Source organism: Ceratotherium simum, chromosome 17 (assembly GCF_057802395.1).
Source record: "Ceratotherium simum simum isolate JZ-2026a chromosome 17, ASM5780239v1, whole genome shotgun sequence".
NCBI classification, from domain to species: domain Eukaryota; kingdom Metazoa; phylum Chordata; class Mammalia; order Perissodactyla; family Rhinocerotidae; genus Ceratotherium; species Ceratotherium simum.
Genome location: NC_141916.1, coordinates 5,598,407 through 5,618,985, shown reverse-complemented (window position 1 = coordinate 5,618,985; position 20,579 = coordinate 5,598,407). Strand labels below are relative to the sequence as shown.

General features: G+C 40.6%; 1 protein-coding gene across 1 annotated transcript in view; it reads right to left on the bottom strand.

Moving 5' to 3' along the window:
• Positions 1 to 1,091: 1,091 nt before the first annotated feature.
• The window catches only part of WIF1 (Wnt inhibitory factor 1), a 66,297-nt gene continuing 46,809 nt past the window's right edge, over positions 1,092 to 20,579 (bottom strand). Inside the window, exons 4-10 of the mRNA XM_004429370.3 lie at positions 17,913 to 18,053; positions 16,916 to 17,011; positions 15,849 to 15,944; positions 11,726 to 11,821; positions 6,203 to 6,298; positions 5,609 to 5,704; positions 1,092 to 1,941 (exon numbers count right to left, since the gene is read on the bottom strand). Of these exons, the coding sequence (XP_004429427.1) occupies positions 1,820 to 1,941; positions 5,609 to 5,704; positions 6,203 to 6,298; positions 11,726 to 11,821; positions 15,849 to 15,944; positions 16,916 to 17,011; positions 17,913 to 18,053 (743 nt within the window). The 3' untranslated portion in view covers positions 1,092 to 1,819. The remainder of the gene's footprint in view (positions 1,942 to 5,608; positions 5,705 to 6,202; positions 6,299 to 11,725; positions 11,822 to 15,848; positions 15,945 to 16,915; positions 17,012 to 17,912; positions 18,054 to 20,579) is intronic.

Sequence of the window (20,579 nt, the reverse complement as noted above, 5' to 3'; positions counted from 1 at the left end):
TGCCTTCAGTCTCACTTCCCACATTCTATTTGTCATCTATGAGTTAATACAAGTAAAGTGCTTAGAATAAACTAAGCTCTATAGAAGTGTTAGCTATTATTATTATGATCCTATGCCCATACTTAACTTTCTGCCACTGTCTTAGATTCTCATTATCATGCATCTGGATTTGTACTTAAAAGAAGTCTTAAATAAATAAGTTAGTTCTCATATTTAGGATCCCAGGGTTATCTCCCTGGCTCCTAGCCTGCTTTGCCAAGTCTTTGTGACCACAGGCTGACACTCTGGGCTCTGGCTGGTGGGAGAAGGAAGACTGCTGTGGTCCAGCACCAGCACAAGATGCATTCGTTCTGCTTCCAGCCTCTCCCTTGATCAATTCCCTAAATGACACAACTGATCACTGCCACTCCCTGGCTTAAGAAAACGTGTAGGGCTTTAGACTGTCTATCAGATAAAGTCAACATTCCCTTGGGAGAATGAGGAGAATAAAATATGTTGGAAAGTTGCTACCTAGGACTTGTGGAGTTTTGTGTTCTACTGTATTTGCTAAGAAAAAGGAAAGAGGAAGAATAGCAGAGTGTTAAGTCTTCAGAGTCAGATGACATGGATTGAAACCTGTCCCTATTATGCATGATCTTAGGTAAAATGCTTCCTATCTCCATCTGTAAAAGGGCATAATGGTACCTGCCTCACAGGATTGGCAGATAACACATATAACCAGCAGGTTTCTAACAAATGGTAGCACTTTTCATTTGCAACATTCTGACACCTTTAGAAAGTCTTAGAAAGTCTTCTACTAATGGGATGTTTAACACATTCTAGTTAGAGAAGACCTCTCGAAAGAAATGACAACTAAGCTGACAGCTGACATAAAAAGGAGCTTTGCAGGCAGTGACATCAGAGTGTCGCATGGCATGGCTGCAGTAGAGACAGGGATCTGGGAGGGAGAGATGAGGCACGAGAGCTAAGACAGGCTCCGAGAATGGAGTATCTTCTCTGTTTTATGGTGCTGCAAAGTTTCAACTACCACTCAATTGCAACCAACTTGATTTCCATAAGATACCACGTGCAAAGACAACTCCATACAACACTCCAAAAACTAAAGCAGCACCTTTATTTTATACACACAAATAGTATAAAATGTTTATGTAAGAGATGTGTTTTGTTTACAATATATTATATTGCTTCAAGCCAATGCCAAAAGTTCATACATTATATTCCCTATTTTATTGTGTTTACAATATATTATACTGTTTAAATGTCACTACCACAGTGTTCTTTCTTTCTTTTTTTGAATACTGAATTCTCTGGACTCATGGTAAAGTCAAAACATTGTATTGAGAGTTTAAAAATAAGGGCAATTAAAAAATGTGACAAATATCTAAGGACATGACAAAATTTGAAATGCTGTAACTTCAGCACTATTTACCGCTTCATCTAAACCCTTGTGATTTACGCATATTTGCTCCATTTACCTTCTCTAATGTACCCCCAGCCCCTCGACACCATGAATGCATTGTAATTTTAGAAATTATCTGCTGACTACACACTGAAAACACAAAATTTTAACCTGATCAACTGACATAATATAAAATCTGTCCCAAAGCACTGAAACAAGAAAATCTATACCATCACGCTACAGGCTTACTCAGAACACTTAAAAGGAAGAGTAAATATCAGCTCAGTGATTTATAATGAAGCTAATAAAATTCAGGCCAGTATTCTTGACTGTAATGAAGATTATGTGAACATTCAGCACATGAAAGGTTAACAAAGGCTATGAACTTGGTGTAACTTAAAACGTTTCAGATGCCGGTGTTCACCAGACGTAATTGGATTCAGGTGGATCCCGCCGCTCCTTGGCCTCTTTAAGTGCAGGCGTGTGCTGCCGAAGCCTGGCGCCTGCCGGCCTCGGGGCGTGCGCGAGGCTGGCTCCATACCCTGCAAAATTATTCACAGCTTAAAAGAAAAGAAACTACAAAAACAGGCTCTTCAGACTCATGATTAACCATTCAAATGAAATCCATTTTCCCTTTTCAACCCAGAGTGAAAGACCACAGCGACCACAAAAAGCTACCTGAATGAAGAGATGTGACAGCTTCAAGATCTCTGTTAAAAGAAACCCATTTTACTAACTCATGAAATCTGGCTTCCATCGAATCTCTGACTCACTATATATTTTGGCCATGCAGAAACTCTTGATGCAAAGTTTGGATGAATGTGATTGAATGGAAGGATATTCTCCATCCAAGGGCTGGTAGGGATCTAGCACTGGGGTCTCGAATGCGGGGTGCTTCTGCAGAGGATTTGATATTGATCCTTTTCCCTGCATTGCAAAACCAGCCTCGATGATATTGCTCTGATTCAATATAACTTTTCATATAGATCTCATGATCAGCTGTGACTCTTGCATTTAAGCAAGATAGGAATCTTCTAAGAATTCAGGACTTCCATTATACATGTTAGAGAAGGGTTATGATTTGAACTGACTCCTTATCAATGGGGATTTGTGAGTTTCATATTTCCAGCTCAGTTGTAAGTGGAGTGTAACACTAAGTTAACACAACTTGAGATCTCCTTTCCTCCTGCTTGCGAACCTTTGGAGGTGCTCAGGGCACTGACTCATTTCTACTGATTTCCTAGAACTGATCTGAGATAGTAATCACATTTTATTTATTTATTTATTTTTCGAGGCAGATTAGCTCTGAGCTAACATCTGTTGCCAATCCTCCTCTTTTTGCTGAGGAAGATCAGCCCTGGGCTAACATCCATGCCCATCTTCCTCTACTTTATTTATTTATTTATTTTTTTGTGAGGCAGATCAGCCCTGAGCTAACATCCATGCTAATCCTCCTCTTTTTGCTGAGGAAGACCAGCTCTGAGCTAACATCTATTGCCAATCCTCCTCCTTTTTTTCCCTCAAAGCCCCAGTAGATAGTTGTATGTCATAGCTGCACATCCTTCTAGTTGCTGTATGTGGGACGTGGCCTCAGCATGGCCTGAGAAGCGGTGCGTCGGTGCACGCCCAGGATCCGAACCCAGGCCGCCAGTAGCAGAGCGCGCGCACTTAACCACTAAGCCACGGGGCCAGCCCCATCTTCCTCTACTTTATATGGGACGCCACCACAGCAAGGCCTGATAAGCAGTGCATAGGTCCGCGCCGGGGATCCGAACCTGTGAACCCTGGGTCGCTAAAGCAGAGCGTGCAAACTTAACCGCTACACCAGTGGGCTGGCCTCAGTAATCACATTTTAAAAATCTGCCTCCATCTTCCTGTGCGTTAGAGTCAAGTTCAGCATTTCATTTATTCTTTGTGGTTTTTAAATGCAAGCATGCCACTAAATAACTACTGAGAACAGAATACTTTGCTCCCAAATGTGTTTCTCTGAACTGTCAGTACGTAGGTTAGAAGCTCACGGAATGGCCAAAACGTGAGCCAACAAAGCGCTGGAGTAAATCCCTACCCTGCTGCCTGCCCCGCCACCCAAACCTCCCGCTGTTGAGGGGGAGCCGATGCAGAGAAGTCTGTCTCCAGGATTCTCCTCCCCACTAAGACGTCTGGGTGCCTGGGACCTCCCAACGTGTCACCCCACTGGGAGTCTGTTCTAGCAGAACTCTGCACCTCCAAGTTCCTCATGATCTCCCTCTAGTCAAAATAAACCCCATGCTTCAGTCTGCTTCTCTTAGCTGACGCACAAAATGGCTGGGTGGCCTCTCCTGGAAAACACGTTTGGATTTTAATCAAGCACCAAGGCATCTTCTAGACATGCAATGCCTTGACCTGAAGGAGGTATACTGAGGACAAAAGCTTCAGCAGCATAGTCTTCAAGCAGGGATGCTCCTGGGGGCTGGCAGACCTGTCTGAGTTGCTCATCTACACTACACGACGGCCCCTGACTTGCCCTCTTTGTGGAAGAGTGAGTGGGCGTATCAGCAGTAACAGTGCCCCTTGCACTCTCCTCCCATCACTCTTGGTCATCAGGCCCCAAACGTGAGTCTTAGAAGACCTTTGTAGGGCCTGACCTCAGTTTGTCCCTAGGCCCGAGGACTTCTGGAAAGTTACTTTGATTTTGGGACAAGCCTCAGGGTTTGAATCCTGAGTTAAAGGTGGCATAAAAGGTTTGGTTTACTCTTTTCCAAAATGGCTCCAGAAATGGTTAGTTTTCTATCAATCTTTTAGTCCAAAGAAGGTTTCCCCCTGAGTACGTTCTAGCAGGGACACCATTCGACCATTACCGCCTGGATAAAGGAGCTGTTTTCCAGAGAAGCTGCATTTAAGCTATGACCACCTGAAGCCCATTCAATCTACCATCCAGTCAATTCAGCGGGTGAAAAAGACTCAAATCCATGAAAAAGACTCAAACTAATGGCGAGGTATAGCCTAGACCAGATGCTAATCTACCTTAAAATAAACAAATAAACAAACATGTATACCTACACATAAATGAATTATATATATATCAGAATAATATAATGTGAACATTATAAAATATGCACAAAAATAGGAAATTAGAGATTGAGATATAGAAACATTTATGTAGTACTTATATATTTATACAAGTGTAAATAAAATAATATAAAATATAAAGAATATTTAGAACTAATATTTTCCCTCAGCACCCCAGCTGGTCATTTCCACACTCACTAGCTGGCATGCACTTCGGATGACCACCGATCTAGAAAAACATCTGATGCGTATGTGATTTGTTCAATTTGCGTCCATTATTTTGGAACCACACTATGATAAACACAATCTGGTCGAGGGGTGTTGTATAATTGAAGGCTTCCTTTCCTTAAAGGATAGTGGACAGTGGGCCCATGCTTAGGATTCTGAGTTCCGGCTTCAGATGTACAGCAACTGCACCGCTTATCTTGTTCACCTGCTAATCGACTGTCCCTCCCACTAGAACCTGGGCGCCGAGAGGCAGGGACTTCTTTCTCTGTTTGGTGTCCCCAGTGCCCGATTCATGCTCATGGCACAGAGAGACCAATCAAAACAAAATGGTTGAATTTACCAAGTTTCATTTTGTGTGTAAAACAGGCCAATGGTTTATTATCTAAATAACTAGTTCATTTTTGGTCGTCAGTAAATTTGAAAAAATGCAACTCCATTATAACATCTCTCCCATACTTCATAGACTTTTTCTTTCTCTCACAATAAACCCGTCTAAAATATACCATAACCAATACAATTTAAAGATTTTAAAGATCAAAATTCTTCCTGTTTTAGATGGTCTTGATAAATCTTGAATGATAAAATCAGAGCCAAGTAGATACTGATTTTACATCTGACTTAAATCTTACTTTCACTTCCTATTTCTTTCATAGTTGACATACTGTATTATCAAATCAACCTGTATTAACTATTTCAACGTAGAAAATATTTGTGGTGCTATTTTACAGATGTGGCGATATTTACAATGATGCATGCCTCTCAACACGCTAAAACTTAGACTAAAGTTTAGAGAGTTGTGGGGGGCGGGGGGAAGCAAAGGCGAGAAGAGGCATTTAATGAAATAGAAGCAGGGCTGAGTTACGGGTTGTCTATTAGCCTTTGGAGCCAAGAAACAGAGGTGAAGGAGGCTGGCCCCGCCGCGGGTCCACTCACTTTTATTGCAGTGTCTTCCATGCCAGCCTTCCTGACACTGGCAGCGGTTGGGTTCACGGCAGGTTCCGTGCGCACCGCAGCCAGGCTCGCAGACAGCTAGATTCAAAGGAGATAAAAAGAACGTTTCCTGGGCTTTCATTTTTCAACAGAATCACACAGCTGCTTTTCCTGCAGTTCTTTAGAAAGTCTTAGTTTTGGCGTCACCCCCTAATTTTTTTTCTAAGTCAATCTCCAGTTATAAACTGGTTTTGGACTTTTTGAAAAAGTCCTGAGAGGGATCTTAATGATGCTTCTCATTCACAAAAGACACTCAGTAGGACTTTGAAACTGCTGGGCAATGGAATTTTATTTTCCTTAAGAAAACTCCTAATAGTTAAAAAGTTCAGTTGTGCATGTGAAAGTGTCTAAGTGTTTTTACACGTACGGATTTCATACAGCATCTCTGGTCTACCTAAAGGAAACATTCACGTCAGTGAAGAAAGGTTGATTGTGATGCCTTGGCCACATGCAGTAGGTACAGCAGTTACAGAGTAAGAGACAGCGGCTCATTTAATTATCCCGTAACCCAGGCTGATTACATGTAGGAACACTTACGCTTTGAGCAGAGGTCTCCTTGGTAACCTTTGGGGCACTTACACTTGCTTTTACCAACGCATTTACCCCCATTTCGACAGGGCTGTGGGCATTTGCCTGAAACAGAGAAGAATGCAAATAAGCAAGGAACTCAGCGCTTCCTTCAGAGGTAAGCACATTTTTCAAAGGAGTCGCAAGGCTTTGAGAGGATAAATGTTTCTAAATGGCAGTATTTCCACTTATTTCAGATCTATTCTGGCTTTGATACTGTTTGGGTTTCGTTTTTGGAACAAATAGGCTAGTGGTTTTACTTATGATTTCAGATATATATCTTGTACAATAAATGTGTTACCCAAATGCTGTATTTACGTTACTTTTTTATAAACAGAATAATATTTTAACTGACTCATAAACACTTGTAATTTAAGATATACTAAAAGTTAAGATATGAATGACCCTCCAAATGATCTTTTCTCTGAGTTTTGATTGTGAATATCACTTTTTCTGAAAGCAGGCCCACATCTGTACCTGATGACACCTGAGTTAGCCTAGGATTCTCCAGAAAGCAGGGCCTGCATGCAAATAGCTTATTCGGGGAAGTGATCCTAGGAAATAGGAGTGGGGGGACGGGAAGAGCGAAACAGGGAAGGAGGGAAAGCCAACACAAAAGTATGTTTGTGTGTTGGTCATCACTGCGGGCAACCGGCCTCTGTCCACAGGGTCCCTCTGAGGAGCCACATAGACCGCACTTGCACGTTGTCTGCAAGAAGGGAGAGGGGAGCGTTTATTCATCAGCACCTGCCTCCCACTGGTCATGGGGTCACTTCCTCGCACTTCCATTCTGCGACTGTGTGAGTACAGGCTGTATTTTTTTTAGGACTCAGAGGAGTCTCTAGGTGGAAAGCAAGAGAAGTGTGGAGTAGCTAAGATGAGGTGAGTCAAGTTACGCCTGTGCCAAACAGGTTGTCGCAGCAGTGGCTGGAGTGAAGGTTGGCTGAGAAGGATACGAGGTGCGGCTCAAAAGGGGCCTGACACCAGGCCTATGCATTTTTCTGAAATGTCTTAGATCCTAATGAAACATCATTCTTTTCCTTTATCTTGAGTATTGCTAATGTTTTCACAGATCTTTGAATCACAGGATTTTAGGGCTCGAATAGGACCTTAGATGTAAAAATTATATAATAATTTTCTTCTTTCTTACTCCAGAACTCCCTCTGCAATCTAGAATTTGCCATCCCAAGGCTGAATTTTTTGAAGAAGTAGAAGATAAAGGACTGTTCACCCAGAGCTTAAACCACATCCCGCAACTGGCATAATGATGTTCCAAAGAGAGCAAATAGCCATCAGATTTTGGTCATGGAAGATTCTGGATTTTGTTGTTGTTGTTCTTTTCCTTTTTTTCACTTTAGCAAAACACTCATTACAGAGGCCTCGATACACAAGAAGAAGAAATGAAATCTTTATCCTAAAACAACTCACCGTTCAATCTCTAACCTCTTCTTTTTATGGTCAAACGAAGCACTGAAAGAAGTGAACTACTATATGTTTCACCAGCAAGCACTATGCTTGACAAACATGGAGTGATTCCATATGAAAATCATTTTGCTAAAAAAGCTTTACTTCTCTTTTTACTTATCCAAAAGGACTTTCTTCATATATATTGACCAAAGTAGCATTTAGTCATCATGGAGACAATATAGACATAAGATTGAGAGGTTAGAGTCTCTTGAAAACCTGGAATCCATTAGACCTTTAGGTTTTTCGGATGCAGGAGTGTTCTAGAAACAGGTATTAAAACAACCTTAATACTAATAGAATACCATATTTTCATTGACCATTAAAAATCCAAAAAAATCCCTTTTGCTAGGTTTGGATACAAAGAAAACCATTTACTATTTGGTCAAGATCCCAACTCTTACCTAAAGGAAAGGAATACCTAACTCTGAATTTCCATTTGCATCAAAGAAACATCTGACCCCCTCACAGGCACAAAACTGGATGAGATCACAGGACTCTGCAGTGCACTGGGGTTTTTCAAGGAAGCGCGATGTGGGACAATAATTATATGGCAGAAAAGAAAGAGTACTTATTGTGAAACATGTGGTGAGCCCCCAAGTTTCCCCCTGTTCTTTGAGAGGAGAACGTGGTAACAGGGATAATGCAGAGAATGACTGGCGGAGAGAACCTTCTCATAGGCTCCACGGGTCTTTTTGTTTTCTTGGCAGGCAGCAAGTGAGGACCCTCTGGTTCTCTGCAGCCAGGAAGGAGGACCTTCTCTCCTGGCTGCCACATAACATGTGATGCAGGTGACTGCCAGAAGGCCATTCCTACTGCAAACCTCACGAAGCCAAAACCTCATAAAGATCTGATAGTTTTAAAATTCAGAATCCTACAAGTGTCTTTAATTTTGACTTCCTTTTCCTGAAAATATTTTGCAACCAAATTCTCTCCACTGGAGAGTGGAAAACTGAGTCAACTTGAGAGATTACACATTTTTACCTGAAAGAGACTAGGTCTTGCCTGAAGACAAACAGATCTGACTAAGTTTGAGCAGTTAGCATTTTTACTACAACCAGCGGACGAGTCCAGTGAGAACAATCAGGCAGGCATTCACAGTATAAAGACACAAAACCTCCTCCACCCATAGCACTGTGGGACCACTTAAATCTGCGACTCTGCTTCCCAGAGAAAAAAGATAAAAACGGTTCACAATAAGTGCCAACAGCCATCATCTCTGGGTCTCAGGATTATGGATGATTTTTAATTGTTTTATCCAATATTCTAAATTTTTTACAGAGAACTTTTTATACAGAGAACTCATAATAATAAGAACCCATTAAGTTATTTTAAAAACCGATTTATAACACAATATAAATAATTTGTGTGGTCTTTTTAACTGGAGGTTCATTCAGATTCGTGGGAAATCTATGAACCTTAAATAACAAGATCAACGTGTGCTACATATGTCCAGAGACCTCTAACTGTGGTTGCATTTGTTAGCCTGCAGGTGTGTCTCATAATCAAGTCAGAACGAAGTTTGAGAAGATACCAGTCCTGGTAAAGGCCAGGAGAAATAAAAATATAAATAACATCAGAATACATATTTCGTAAAAAAAAAGACAGATAATCATAGCGTTGGCAAGGATATGGAGAAATTGGAACCCTTGAACATTGCTGGTGGAAACGTAAAATGGTGCAGGCGCTTTGAAGAACAGTTTGGCATTTCCTCAAAAAATTAAACATAGAGTCACCACATGGTCCAGCAACTCCACTCCTAGGTATGTACTCAAGAGAACTGAAAACATATGTTCCCACAAAAACTCATACACGAATGTTCATAGCAGCATGATTCATAATAGCTTCAAAGTGGAAACAACCCAAATGTCCATCAACAGATGAATGGATAAACAAAATGTGGTTGGTATATCCATACAATGGAATATTATTCAGCAATTAAAAGGAAGTAATGATATATGCTACAACATGGACGAACCTTGAAAACATCATGCAAAGTGAAAGTCGTCAGACACAAAAAGCCATATAGTCTATGATTTTATTTAGATGACATGTCCAGAATAGGCAAATCTAAAGAGACAGAAAGTAATTAGTGGTTTCCAGGGTCTTGGGGAGAGGGGAATGAGGGGTGACTGGTAACGGGTACGGGGTTTCTTTTGGAGTTGATGACATGTTCTGGAATTAGATAGAAGTGATGCTATACAATTGTGAATATACTGAATCATATACTTTAAAATGGTAAATTTTATGGTATATGAGTTATATCTCAACTTAAAAATAAGAACACATAATTCAACTTTGTGTCTCTATTACACTTAAGGCCCTTTTCAACTCAAGACCCATTTCCATATTTTCCTGGTAATGTGGTTCCTGTAATAGAAACAGGAAATTTCCTGAAAGGATCTGAGTATAACTTGTGACAGGGATAATTTGGAGCTTTCAAAGGCCCACATTATTGGTGCAGTTTAGGGGGAAAAAACTAGGAACAGAAAATACTGTCTCTGCCAATGGAAAGGTCATAAACCTAAGGGCATGAAAGTGTGGACTTACAGGAGGAGAAATGAGCCCATGAACAAAGATTCATAAACATGAACCAACTAAGTATGCAAAGTTGGAGAGTAAGTACGGGGAGAAAACTGAGGGGTGTTAGTTCAGAGATATCTTTTTCAGGGCAGGGTAATTAATAAGAACAGAAACCACATCCTGACAATTAATTACGTGTTCTATGGAAACTTCAGACATATTTCATTTGAACTCTATAAAAATTGGTTACTTCATGTACTACTTATTAAAGTATAAAAACCCACAAATAAATTAGAGGTTGAAAGTGAAAACAGGAAGTCAGTATTATGTAATTTTGAACCCACTACAACTTCAGAAACTATGGCTGTACCAACATAAGGGTGTTTTATAGATACAATACAGCTGGAAATGAAAATGCTATGTTCCAGAACTTCCAGAAAGGCGGGGACATGGCACCCTCAGCTCACATTCCTTTTGCTCCTTCCCGAGTGAGCTTTGGTGTTATCTGTCTTCTGGATCCGAAAGCAGTCTAGGACGGGGTTGGCTTATTTCTGAATTTAATAGAGAGCTTCAGTGACATGCTGAGCGTTACACGGCTGGTAGGTGGCAGAGCCAGGGCAGGCAGTTTGATATCCTGATTCCCAGAACAATGATTATCTACCACATTCCACCCTTAAATTTTAATTTTTTGTATTGAAGCATGACAAACATATAGTGAAGGCATAACATGTGCCCATCTTAGGTTTACAGCTCAATTATTATTTTTTTTTACATAAATCAACACTCATGTGAGACTTCGTCAACCAAGATATAGTGCATTTTGGCACCCCATAAAGTTCTTTTGTGCCCCCAACCACTATTCTGGTTTCTACCATAATCCATTAGCTTTGCCTGTTCTTGAACGTCATAAAAATGGAATCATGCAGGATGCACTTGTTTGTGTCTAGCTCCTTTAACTTTACGTCTTTACTATCCGTTTATGTTGCTGTGTGTGCTATTCGTTTGTTCTTTTTTATTGCTGTGCACTTTTTTTCCTCCTTTTTCTTGAGTCTATCCTTTTCTCTTAGGTGGGTTATGAGATCCAGTCTAGTTTAGGAGATGTGGCAGTGAGAGAAAAACTCTCTGTGCCTGCAGGTAGGTGACAAAACCCCAGCTGTCCCAAAGCTCTGGTCGACATTTGTAGGCTGAAACTATGGGCTCTGCACAATGAGAAGGGGACGAAATCACTAACAAGAAACAACACACCTTGCAGAATAACCCAAACCCAGACCTCACCAAGTCAGAGAGCACCTGCTCTGAGTCACGGGAGCTGAGCTCTGTCACTATTTGCCCCACCTTTAGCGAAAAGGAATGGCAGCTGAATATGGTGAAAAGAAACCACTGGCCTGAGATCTTAGACAAGCTATTCATTGTCTCTGGGCATCAGATTCCTCAGTGATGAAAGGAAGGGTTAGACGGAGTCTCTAAGGTCCCCAGAAAACAAACAGAATCCAGGTCAGTACTCACTTATTTCGCACTGGTCTCCCTCTAGGCCTGGAGGGCAAATACACTTCCCAGGGTAGAAGCAGGTGCCTCCATTAGAGCAGGTAGTCGAGCAGTTGGCTGTTAGGATGAACAACAAGGTATCGCATTAGACAGGAGGGTAAATCTGAAAAGAACACAACACCTCACAGAAACTTAGGTGACACTCTGAAGCACCCACTACTTGCCCATTTAGTTATTTAGTCAAGTAAGCCGCTTTACAAATATAAGAATTGTAACCAATCACTCAGCCATCTGCGGATTCCAACAACATAATAGGACACCACACACATTGTATATAGTGCCCATTCTTTGGAGTTTATATCTTAGTGAAAAAAGGCACGGTGTGTAAAAAAATTATTTTTTTAATTTTCTTGTAAATATCTATGCCCTTAAAAGGAGAAAAACACTATAAACTCCCCAAAATATTTTTTTAAGATAAGAGTAAAAATGAGAAAACTTACTTTGGAATAGATAAAAGGGAGAGAAGTCATAAATATTAGGTTCTAACAAAGGAGAAAGCAACTTTTTTTCAGAATAAGAACAGAGATTCATCTTATGTAACAGGAATTTTTTTGTGTATGTGAGGAGGACTAGCCCTGAGCTAACACCCGATGCCAATCCTCCCCTTTATTCTTGAGGAAGATTGGCCCTGAGCTAACATCCGTGCCCATCTTCCTCCACTTTATATGGGACGCCACCACAGCATGGCTTGACAAACGGTGCGTTGGTGTGTGCCCGGGATCCGAACCTGCGAACCCCAGGCCGCCGAAGTGGAGCTCGCGCACTTAACCGCTTGCGCCAGCAGGCTGGCCCCACTAGGAATTTTTAAAAAATAGACTTTTATGACATTTGGAGGAAAGAGTAATTGTATTCAGGAAAAGACAGACAGTCGACCCTCGTGAGACCCCATAGGTGGGGAAGCAGCTGCAGGGGCCAGGGGGATGAAGAACTTGCATCGATTACTCTGGGGATCCAGTGAACTAGATTATCCAGGTAGTAATCATACTGCGTGTGAGTCATCCTAAACCCTCTCTCCTGGTGTCAACTTCCGGAATTTCACTGCTCACTGGGACCTAAAATAGAAGGAGGACAGAAATGGGGACGGGGGAGAACAAATATCTAAAAATAGACAAGTTGGCTCATTCTATAAAGGAGGTTAAAATAAGAGCCTGGAATCTCAGCAATTCCAGTCATATGGCCTATTTGTTCTTGTCCTACATAAACAGGCCAAAGTTGCCTACAGATGAACAAAAGCTGAAGATTCCAGTAGGAAAGTCAGAAAGGAAATCCAAAAGTTATAAGTGTATGCTTTCTTTGTGAAAAGGAAGTCCATCTAGAATGTTCTATGATATCATGCTTTTTAAATGATAAAGCTTTTTGTTTAAAATCATAAGTATCTCCCAGCTTAAGGCAATGCTGTACTTGCTTTGCCCAAAACAAGCCCCTTGACGTAGAGGGGAGCAGCAGCATTTGGGTTTAGGATTTAGGATTTAGGATTTATGGTTTGGATTTAGGAGAACCAGCTCCGTGGGCTTCCTCCTTGCTACTTAGCTATTGTTAGGGCGGACAGTTGTTTTTGTGAGAGAGTCCTGTCTCCCTACTGGTCCCTGTTTCTCCTGGAGATGATAGAAGAGAAGAGAAAACATCAGGATCAGGGCCTGCTTGGCTGGAGCCCCCTGGGCACCGTCCCTTACTAACGTGTAGACTGCAACGAACCTGGGAGCTTAACTGCAAGTAAGAGAATATGACAAAGCTGCTTACAGAATTTGGCCACACTCTTAGTATTTGCATAATATTTGACCGTCCTGACCAACCTTCTCTACATGTGTGTTGTGTGTTATCTTGACTAGGAAAATGAGCCAGAGACACTCAGTAACTTTCACCGGGACAGAGGGTATGCTAGACCAATGCTGAACAACTCAATTCCTGAAGCTGGCAACAGAGGTCCCAAGAGCCAATGAGTTAATCTTTAATGTTTCTTCAACTATGTTGTGCTGAGGGCTAGCTCCGTGCAACTAATTAAACCATTTTTCAGAAGCTCTATGCTCCCTCCTGGATAATAAATGCATCTTTTTGTGGAGACAGTAAAAAGCATTATTTTTTAATGTTCCCAGATCTCCAGTGAGACCAAGCGGAATTCAACAGACTTTCCAAAAAAATTTAAAAAAAATTACTGGTACCTAACAAGTAGGAAAATCTTTCATCTGAAAGGTAGACTATTACAAAATGTCACATGTACTGGAATACACATGGATATTTTCCTTCAGTGGTGACCATGCAGCGTTCGTGACACCACAGCATTAGAAATACATGGCAAGTGACATTCCCTTGTGCAAACTACACCAATAACAGCCACATCTATGTAAGGAGGCCTCACAAATGGTTTCTTTAAGCCTGTTTAATACGTGAGTTCTTCATCCAAATCTCTGAAGGATTTGACCTATTTCCTAATAGTTTTGAGATAATGAGATAATTCTGCTTCAAGAATTGCCCAATTTTGAAATAGCAGAGATGCTGAATGCTAAATTTAAACCAATAAAAAGAAGCTTCATAACAAAGAATTTTACTCACCAGCTGTTAATTATTATGTGTCATTAGTGCTTCATCTTTATGAATACAAATTTTAAAAATTGTTTTTAATCCAATGCATAGTTTTAAAGGATCACTTAAAAATAAAAGGCAGAAATGCTCTCACATATTATCTCCATTAGCTTGGGGGTGAGGAACTAGGGATAAACAGCTTAATTTCCAGTTTAGGGATGAGAAAAGCATGACCCACAGAGAGATGAAGTTATCTGCCCAGATGCAGAGTCACTCGTGGAGACACAGGCAGCCTGAGTGGCAACATGGCACAGCGGAAGATGTGAATGTGGCTCAACCTGCCCACGCTCGATAAACCTCATTTTGCTTATCTAGGAATGAGACAGATAAAACTACATATCTCAAAAGGTTGTTGAGAGTAAAGCCAGATAATTGTATGAAAGTACTTTGTGTATCATAAAATAGCAGACAACCTTAAATTATTATTCTGACTTATGCTAAGGGCTCTTTCCTTTAGCTTTTACTTCTAACTTGCCCATTTCAATCTTATTTGGTGCTAACTGCATTATCACTAAAGAGACACTTCTCAAAAATAACAAATTGTTTTATTTAGAGGTATATATTTATTTTAGAAAACAGTTCTCTACTCATGTCATTAGCATTTTTGACACAAGGATAATTTCATTCAATATATACACTTTGCAGGATATTATTTTTTTTTCCATGAAAGATGTGAGCTGGGCAAAATAGATGGGTACTTGTAAAGAGTATGAATCCTTCAATAATACTTTAGAGCCCAGTTTGAACCCATTTTCTGAGAGTAAAATCGGGCTATGATGCTATATCATAGGAAGAAGGAACCTGATCTCACAGGGGTGTGATCTGTGAGCAGAGCATTGAAGTGTGGGTCAGTGAACTTGTAGGCAGGCAATTTGGAGCAGGTTGGTTCATTTCAGTCTTAGAAGCTCACCCATAAAACTGATTTAGGACATACCAAAACCCTACGTGGCAGGGACAGCTAGCTGTTCACAAAAATCCATGCTCCCCTCCCATAAAGTTGTTAGTGGGAGACAGCTGTCCAGCCAGGGATGACATTTCTCCATCCTGCATCTAGGTAGGACCACGAGGCTAATTCCCACCCACGGAATAGGCGTAGAAGTTTTGTGGGTCACTTCTGGACCAGGGCTTTCTTTTTTTTTTTTTTTTTCCAAAGCAGTTTGCCTACTCCAGTCTCTCTCTCTGCTTATTGGCTGGATCCAGAGAACTCCAAAGCTCTAGGCAAGGCCCCAGATGGAAGGCACCTGGGCCCCTGAGTCACTGCATGGGGAAGAGCTGCATGTCCACTAACCAGGTGTTCCCACACTGGAGCATTCTGTGAGTGTAAAGAAACTTCTACTGTGTTAAGCTCCACTAAAATTTGGGGTTAAAGTTATGATAGCAGCCAGCTAAATAACACAACTTATTTACAGAGCTGTTACAAAAAGTGATGATATATTAAATATACTTCTTTTAATCAAACATTTAAAAAGTAAAAAGAACCTTGTTTTTAAAAAGAAACTGTTACCTTTATCACAACTGACTCCATAGAATCCAGGGGGGCAGATGCAGAAACCTGGGGTGACACAGAGCCCACCATTCATACATCGAGGTGCGCACAGGGCTAATGGAGAGAGGACTCTGATTAAAGCCAAATAGGGTTTTGGAGCAGGACTGTTGTGGAAATGTGAATAATACAACAGGTCTACACTGTCAAGCTTTGTAGTTGATTCTAAAATGGTCACTCTTTAGAGATACAAGTGTGCTGTATTCAGAATTATTTTTTTGCTGTACATCAGGCTATTTTTTAACCAATTTCATAGAAGAGAATTTTGGAATTGTTCCATTGAATCACTGATTACAATTTGCCCAGAATCATCATTTTGACTAAGATGTGGTCTTCTGAAGACTGCAAATATTTTTTCCTGCTCTATTTCCTTGATCTTCTAATTCCAAAACAAACGCAAACAATAAAAATTCTTATTTCTTGAAGATGAAAAATATATTGCCTACTCTGGTCAAATAAGCTTAGTATTTAAGCATCTTGTGGTTAATACACATTTTCCTGTTTATCTCTTTTCATACAACTTTCTTAGTAGTAATTTCACTGAAATGGATGTACTTACTACACAAATGATTTTCATCCTCTTTTTTTGCCTTACAGCAACTTCAACTCAGGTGTAGACTTAATTGTGTATCAAGCTACTTTTAATTGGAGTAGATACTTTTAAATCAATCATAACACTAGTTTTTTAAAACCAATTTAAGTGGAAGAAAAATATTTCAAAACTTCCATAAGATTATGCCAAAGCATAGTGTACATAATAGTGAATTTTGGGGGTGGGGGGTGAGTGGCCATGAAGAACGTAGACATTGTGCCAAGCTCTCTGCCCCCATCACCACGTATTGGATTTAACAGAAAACCACTCCCAGAAGAAATACTTTCCAATAGCTCTTCTGTGGCTTTTTAAGATTTCACCCTTATAATGTGACCAGAAAAATAATCTCAGGGGATGTGCTCAAAATACAAGTGGGTCTCATGTGTGACATCCATTTCCTTAGGCAGCCAGCAGGGGGCGCTGGCTCTGTCTTTACCTTTCTCACAGTGAGGTCCGTAGAATCCATCAGGACACTCGCAGACGCGTCTTTCATTACAAAAGCCTCCATTTCGGCACCCTCCTGGGCATTCAGCTGCACCAAAGAGAAACAAGGTTTATATAGACACGTTTGAAATGATGTTGGGTGAATTAACAGCGAGCATGAAGAGGTTAGCGGCCACTTTTTTCCCCAGTGCACCAATTATCATAATTTATCGAATACCGATACTTCTTCCTCATTCTATACCACTGGTACTTCACTAAGTCTTCATCAAACTAAGATTTGCCTCTCTCAATCCTACTTCCAACAGTAGGGGGCTCACGGAAGAAGGCAAAGGAGCTTTGTTCTGCCTTCATCCCACCCATCAATCTACTGGACCTCCTTAAATTCACACTGAAATAGAATGAATGATATTGCCCTCAGTGTTCACTTTCAGAGGGTGGAACGACCTTTGGGTACCTCTTTAGAGCACTGAAAGCCTCCAGAGCTTAGAGTCTGTGCTGGAAAAGCTTGTGTCAGGATGGGAAAGGAGCCAGGCCTCACATTTAAATGGGCATCCAGGGCATGGTGGTGAGTGTCTTTGCCTGACAGAGATGGCGGCATGACGGTGGCACCCTGTCCTCTGTGCAAGTCAGCAGCACCCAGTTTTGGCAGGGCGTATGGGCAGTGCTGCTTTGACAGGTGGCAGTTTCTAGTAATGACTGGCAGCCTTGCTATGAGGGTGAGGACTCCCAAAGATGGTGTCGGAGGAGGGGAAGGAGAGAGGTAGAAGATAGGGCATTTGGAAGGGGTACTGGAGTTCCTAACATTGTGAGTGGGGTCAAAGCAAAGGAAGTATGTCTTAGTACTATTACTGGACCCTGTTTATACCAGCCCCTCCTCCACTGGTATGGGTACACTTATACAAAAAAATTACGTATCTATCTATAATTTTTTGCCCAAATCACACCTGGAAGCCTTAAGAGGCTTCTCTTGAATCCCCATCACTGATTACCTTGTTGACACGTTTTAAAGAAGATAGCATTTTGAGGCGTCTGCAGGATGGCGTTGCCTTCAGAATTCATTACAATCACATTCACTTCAAATGCTGCTACTCCGTCTTGTTTTCCAAGACATGGGAAACCAACTTGAACAACTAAAGAAAAAGAAAGTGTGGAGAAACAGTTTATCCAGTCAATTCCAGTTTTACAGAAATCTTGGTAAGAGACAGAAAGAACAAAGCAAAAATGTTCACATTTCATAATTTGACATTCTAATGTCTCCACTGGAGTTACGATCTATGTTTTCATCATCTGGGCATTCTTCACAGAACTTGTACATCATTCTGGGTGGAGAAAAAAATGAATGACCTTCATTAATTTGTACCCTACTAATATGGAATTGGGATATTTTGTTCATAGTCTGAGCTGGCACTATCTTGAAAAAAAGATTTTCTCTGAAAATTAAAGGTGAAAATAGGCAGCATAGATTGATTAATTAGGGAAAGCAACTTTGTGGGCACCTTCACCAAACTCCATATAATCCAAAAAGAGCTAAATATCAACATTTCAGAATACATTAAAGAAAGCCCTATAAGTAATACCCCTCTGGTTTCTTTTTATTCTGTGTGCTTGAAAGTGACAAAATATTTTCTTTGGAAATATTCTACAACTCAGACTAGACTCCAATCATTGGGCTGAGTTATTGAAGTTAATATTTTCTCAGGTTATTTGTTAATATGCATTAAGAAGCATCTGTATCTTGGGGAGAGTTCAATGTGATGAAATAATCTCATGATAGGCTGATATCTAATGGTTTCGGTTCCTGAAGAGGAGTCACTTTTTTGTGTGTGAATCTAATGATCACTTGGGTTGTGTAGGTGTTGACTAAGCAAAGAGTGGGAACCAATGATGTTGCTGTACAGAGAGGGCGAGGAGGCCACCAGCTGTGGAGTGCCCACAAGTCATTGGGTAAAAATTGGCTCCAGTCATTGGCTAAAAGACTATTATGTAAATTCCTAAAATCCATTGGATTATCATAACATATCCACCCGGGAAAACTGATCTAGCTGATCGGCTAGACTCTAGTTCTTGCTTACGAATAGGAAGAAATATCGTTAATAGGTACACACATGAAATTTTGCTTCATTTTGTTTCTGTATGGCAGGTTATGGTTACCGCCAAGCTTGGGAAAACTATACTAAGCCAAGAAAAATCTTTTCCCTTTAGAATTTTCATAAACCATTCCCCTAGGTTTATAATAAGAGAGCTGGAAACCGGTCTGCTCTTTTTCATAAGGCATTGCACACAACCTGGTCATACAATCTTCTTAACGAGCTTGGCAACCAAAACCCTCTCAAGGCTTTGGCATTGTCAGTGTTCCTTACTGTGCCATTCTCAAAATAATGTGGATTTCGGTTCTCCTGAATCTGGAGATCTGAGCACGGCAAATAACCAATTAAACAATGAGAAGGAAATACAGATATCTTAACAAAAACAAAAAGAGAGAGAAAACCAAAATTGTGCCTGAAGTTCCAAAGAAAGACTGTCCCTATTGAAAGCCTTGGTTCAGTGAAATCTTATATATGAAAATGCCAATTTACAAACACAAAAGTCCGTTGTAGGGATTTCCATTTCAGAAGGAAGCGAATGATCTGACAAGTAATTTCTTTCAATTATTAACTCTTCCAATGCATTTTCACTTTGTTCAATTATAAAATTTTATTTATCTTTCTCATGAATCTTTTGCATGGATGGGTAGGCCAATAGTCGCCCTGAGACATAAAAAGATGGAAGAACCTGAAAGGATACTTAAAGATAGAACTTCTAGAATCTTCCTCATCACGTGTCATCATCTAAACTATCATTTTCCAGGTGTATCTTTTTTCCTGGACCTTATTTGGCCTCCACTTTGCAGCCCACCTAATTCTTTTAAAAAGGCACTTCAGTTTTATTTTAGCTTTCAGAATCTTGGAATGAAGGGAAGATGCTTATAAGTAAACTCATCTTCATTTCTGTTTATCAGCATTGTCAAATTTCAAAACATATCTTGAATGTTAAACATCAAAAAAATGTCTTATTATATGTGCGGAAAACTCAGTAAAGAACAGTTACTAGTTTGTCCATGTTTTCAGAAGTGCTAAAAGCAAACCCTTTATGAATCTGGTTAAATTATGAGGACAGGTTCACATGCTCCAGTCATCAGGGGACACTTCTGGAGGGTTTGGGGTGCTCACATAAAGTGTGTGATTTGCTAACATGGCCTTTAAGTCAACAGAAGTAAAGAGATGCGCAGAGGGCCGGCTCCGTGGCTTAGCGGTTAAGTGCGCGCGCTCTGATGCTGGCGGCCCGGGTTCGGATCCCGGGAGTGCCCCGAGGCACCACTTCTCCGTGCAATGCGAGGCCGAGTCCCACGTACAGCAACTAGAAGGATGTGAACCTATGACATACAACTATCTACTGGGGCTTTGGGGGGAAAAAACTGAATAAATAAAATCTTTAAAAAAAAAAAAAAAAAAAAAAAGAGATGCGCAGAGTTCCCTGGCTTGTGGTGATCTAAAAAATAGGGCTCTGAGCAACCCCAGGGAAGAAAAACAAGGATGCAAAATCCAACAGAAAGTTGAACGAGGAAAACACACCATAAGGAACTTTCCTTAGGGTTTTCAAGATGAATTTTTCCTTTT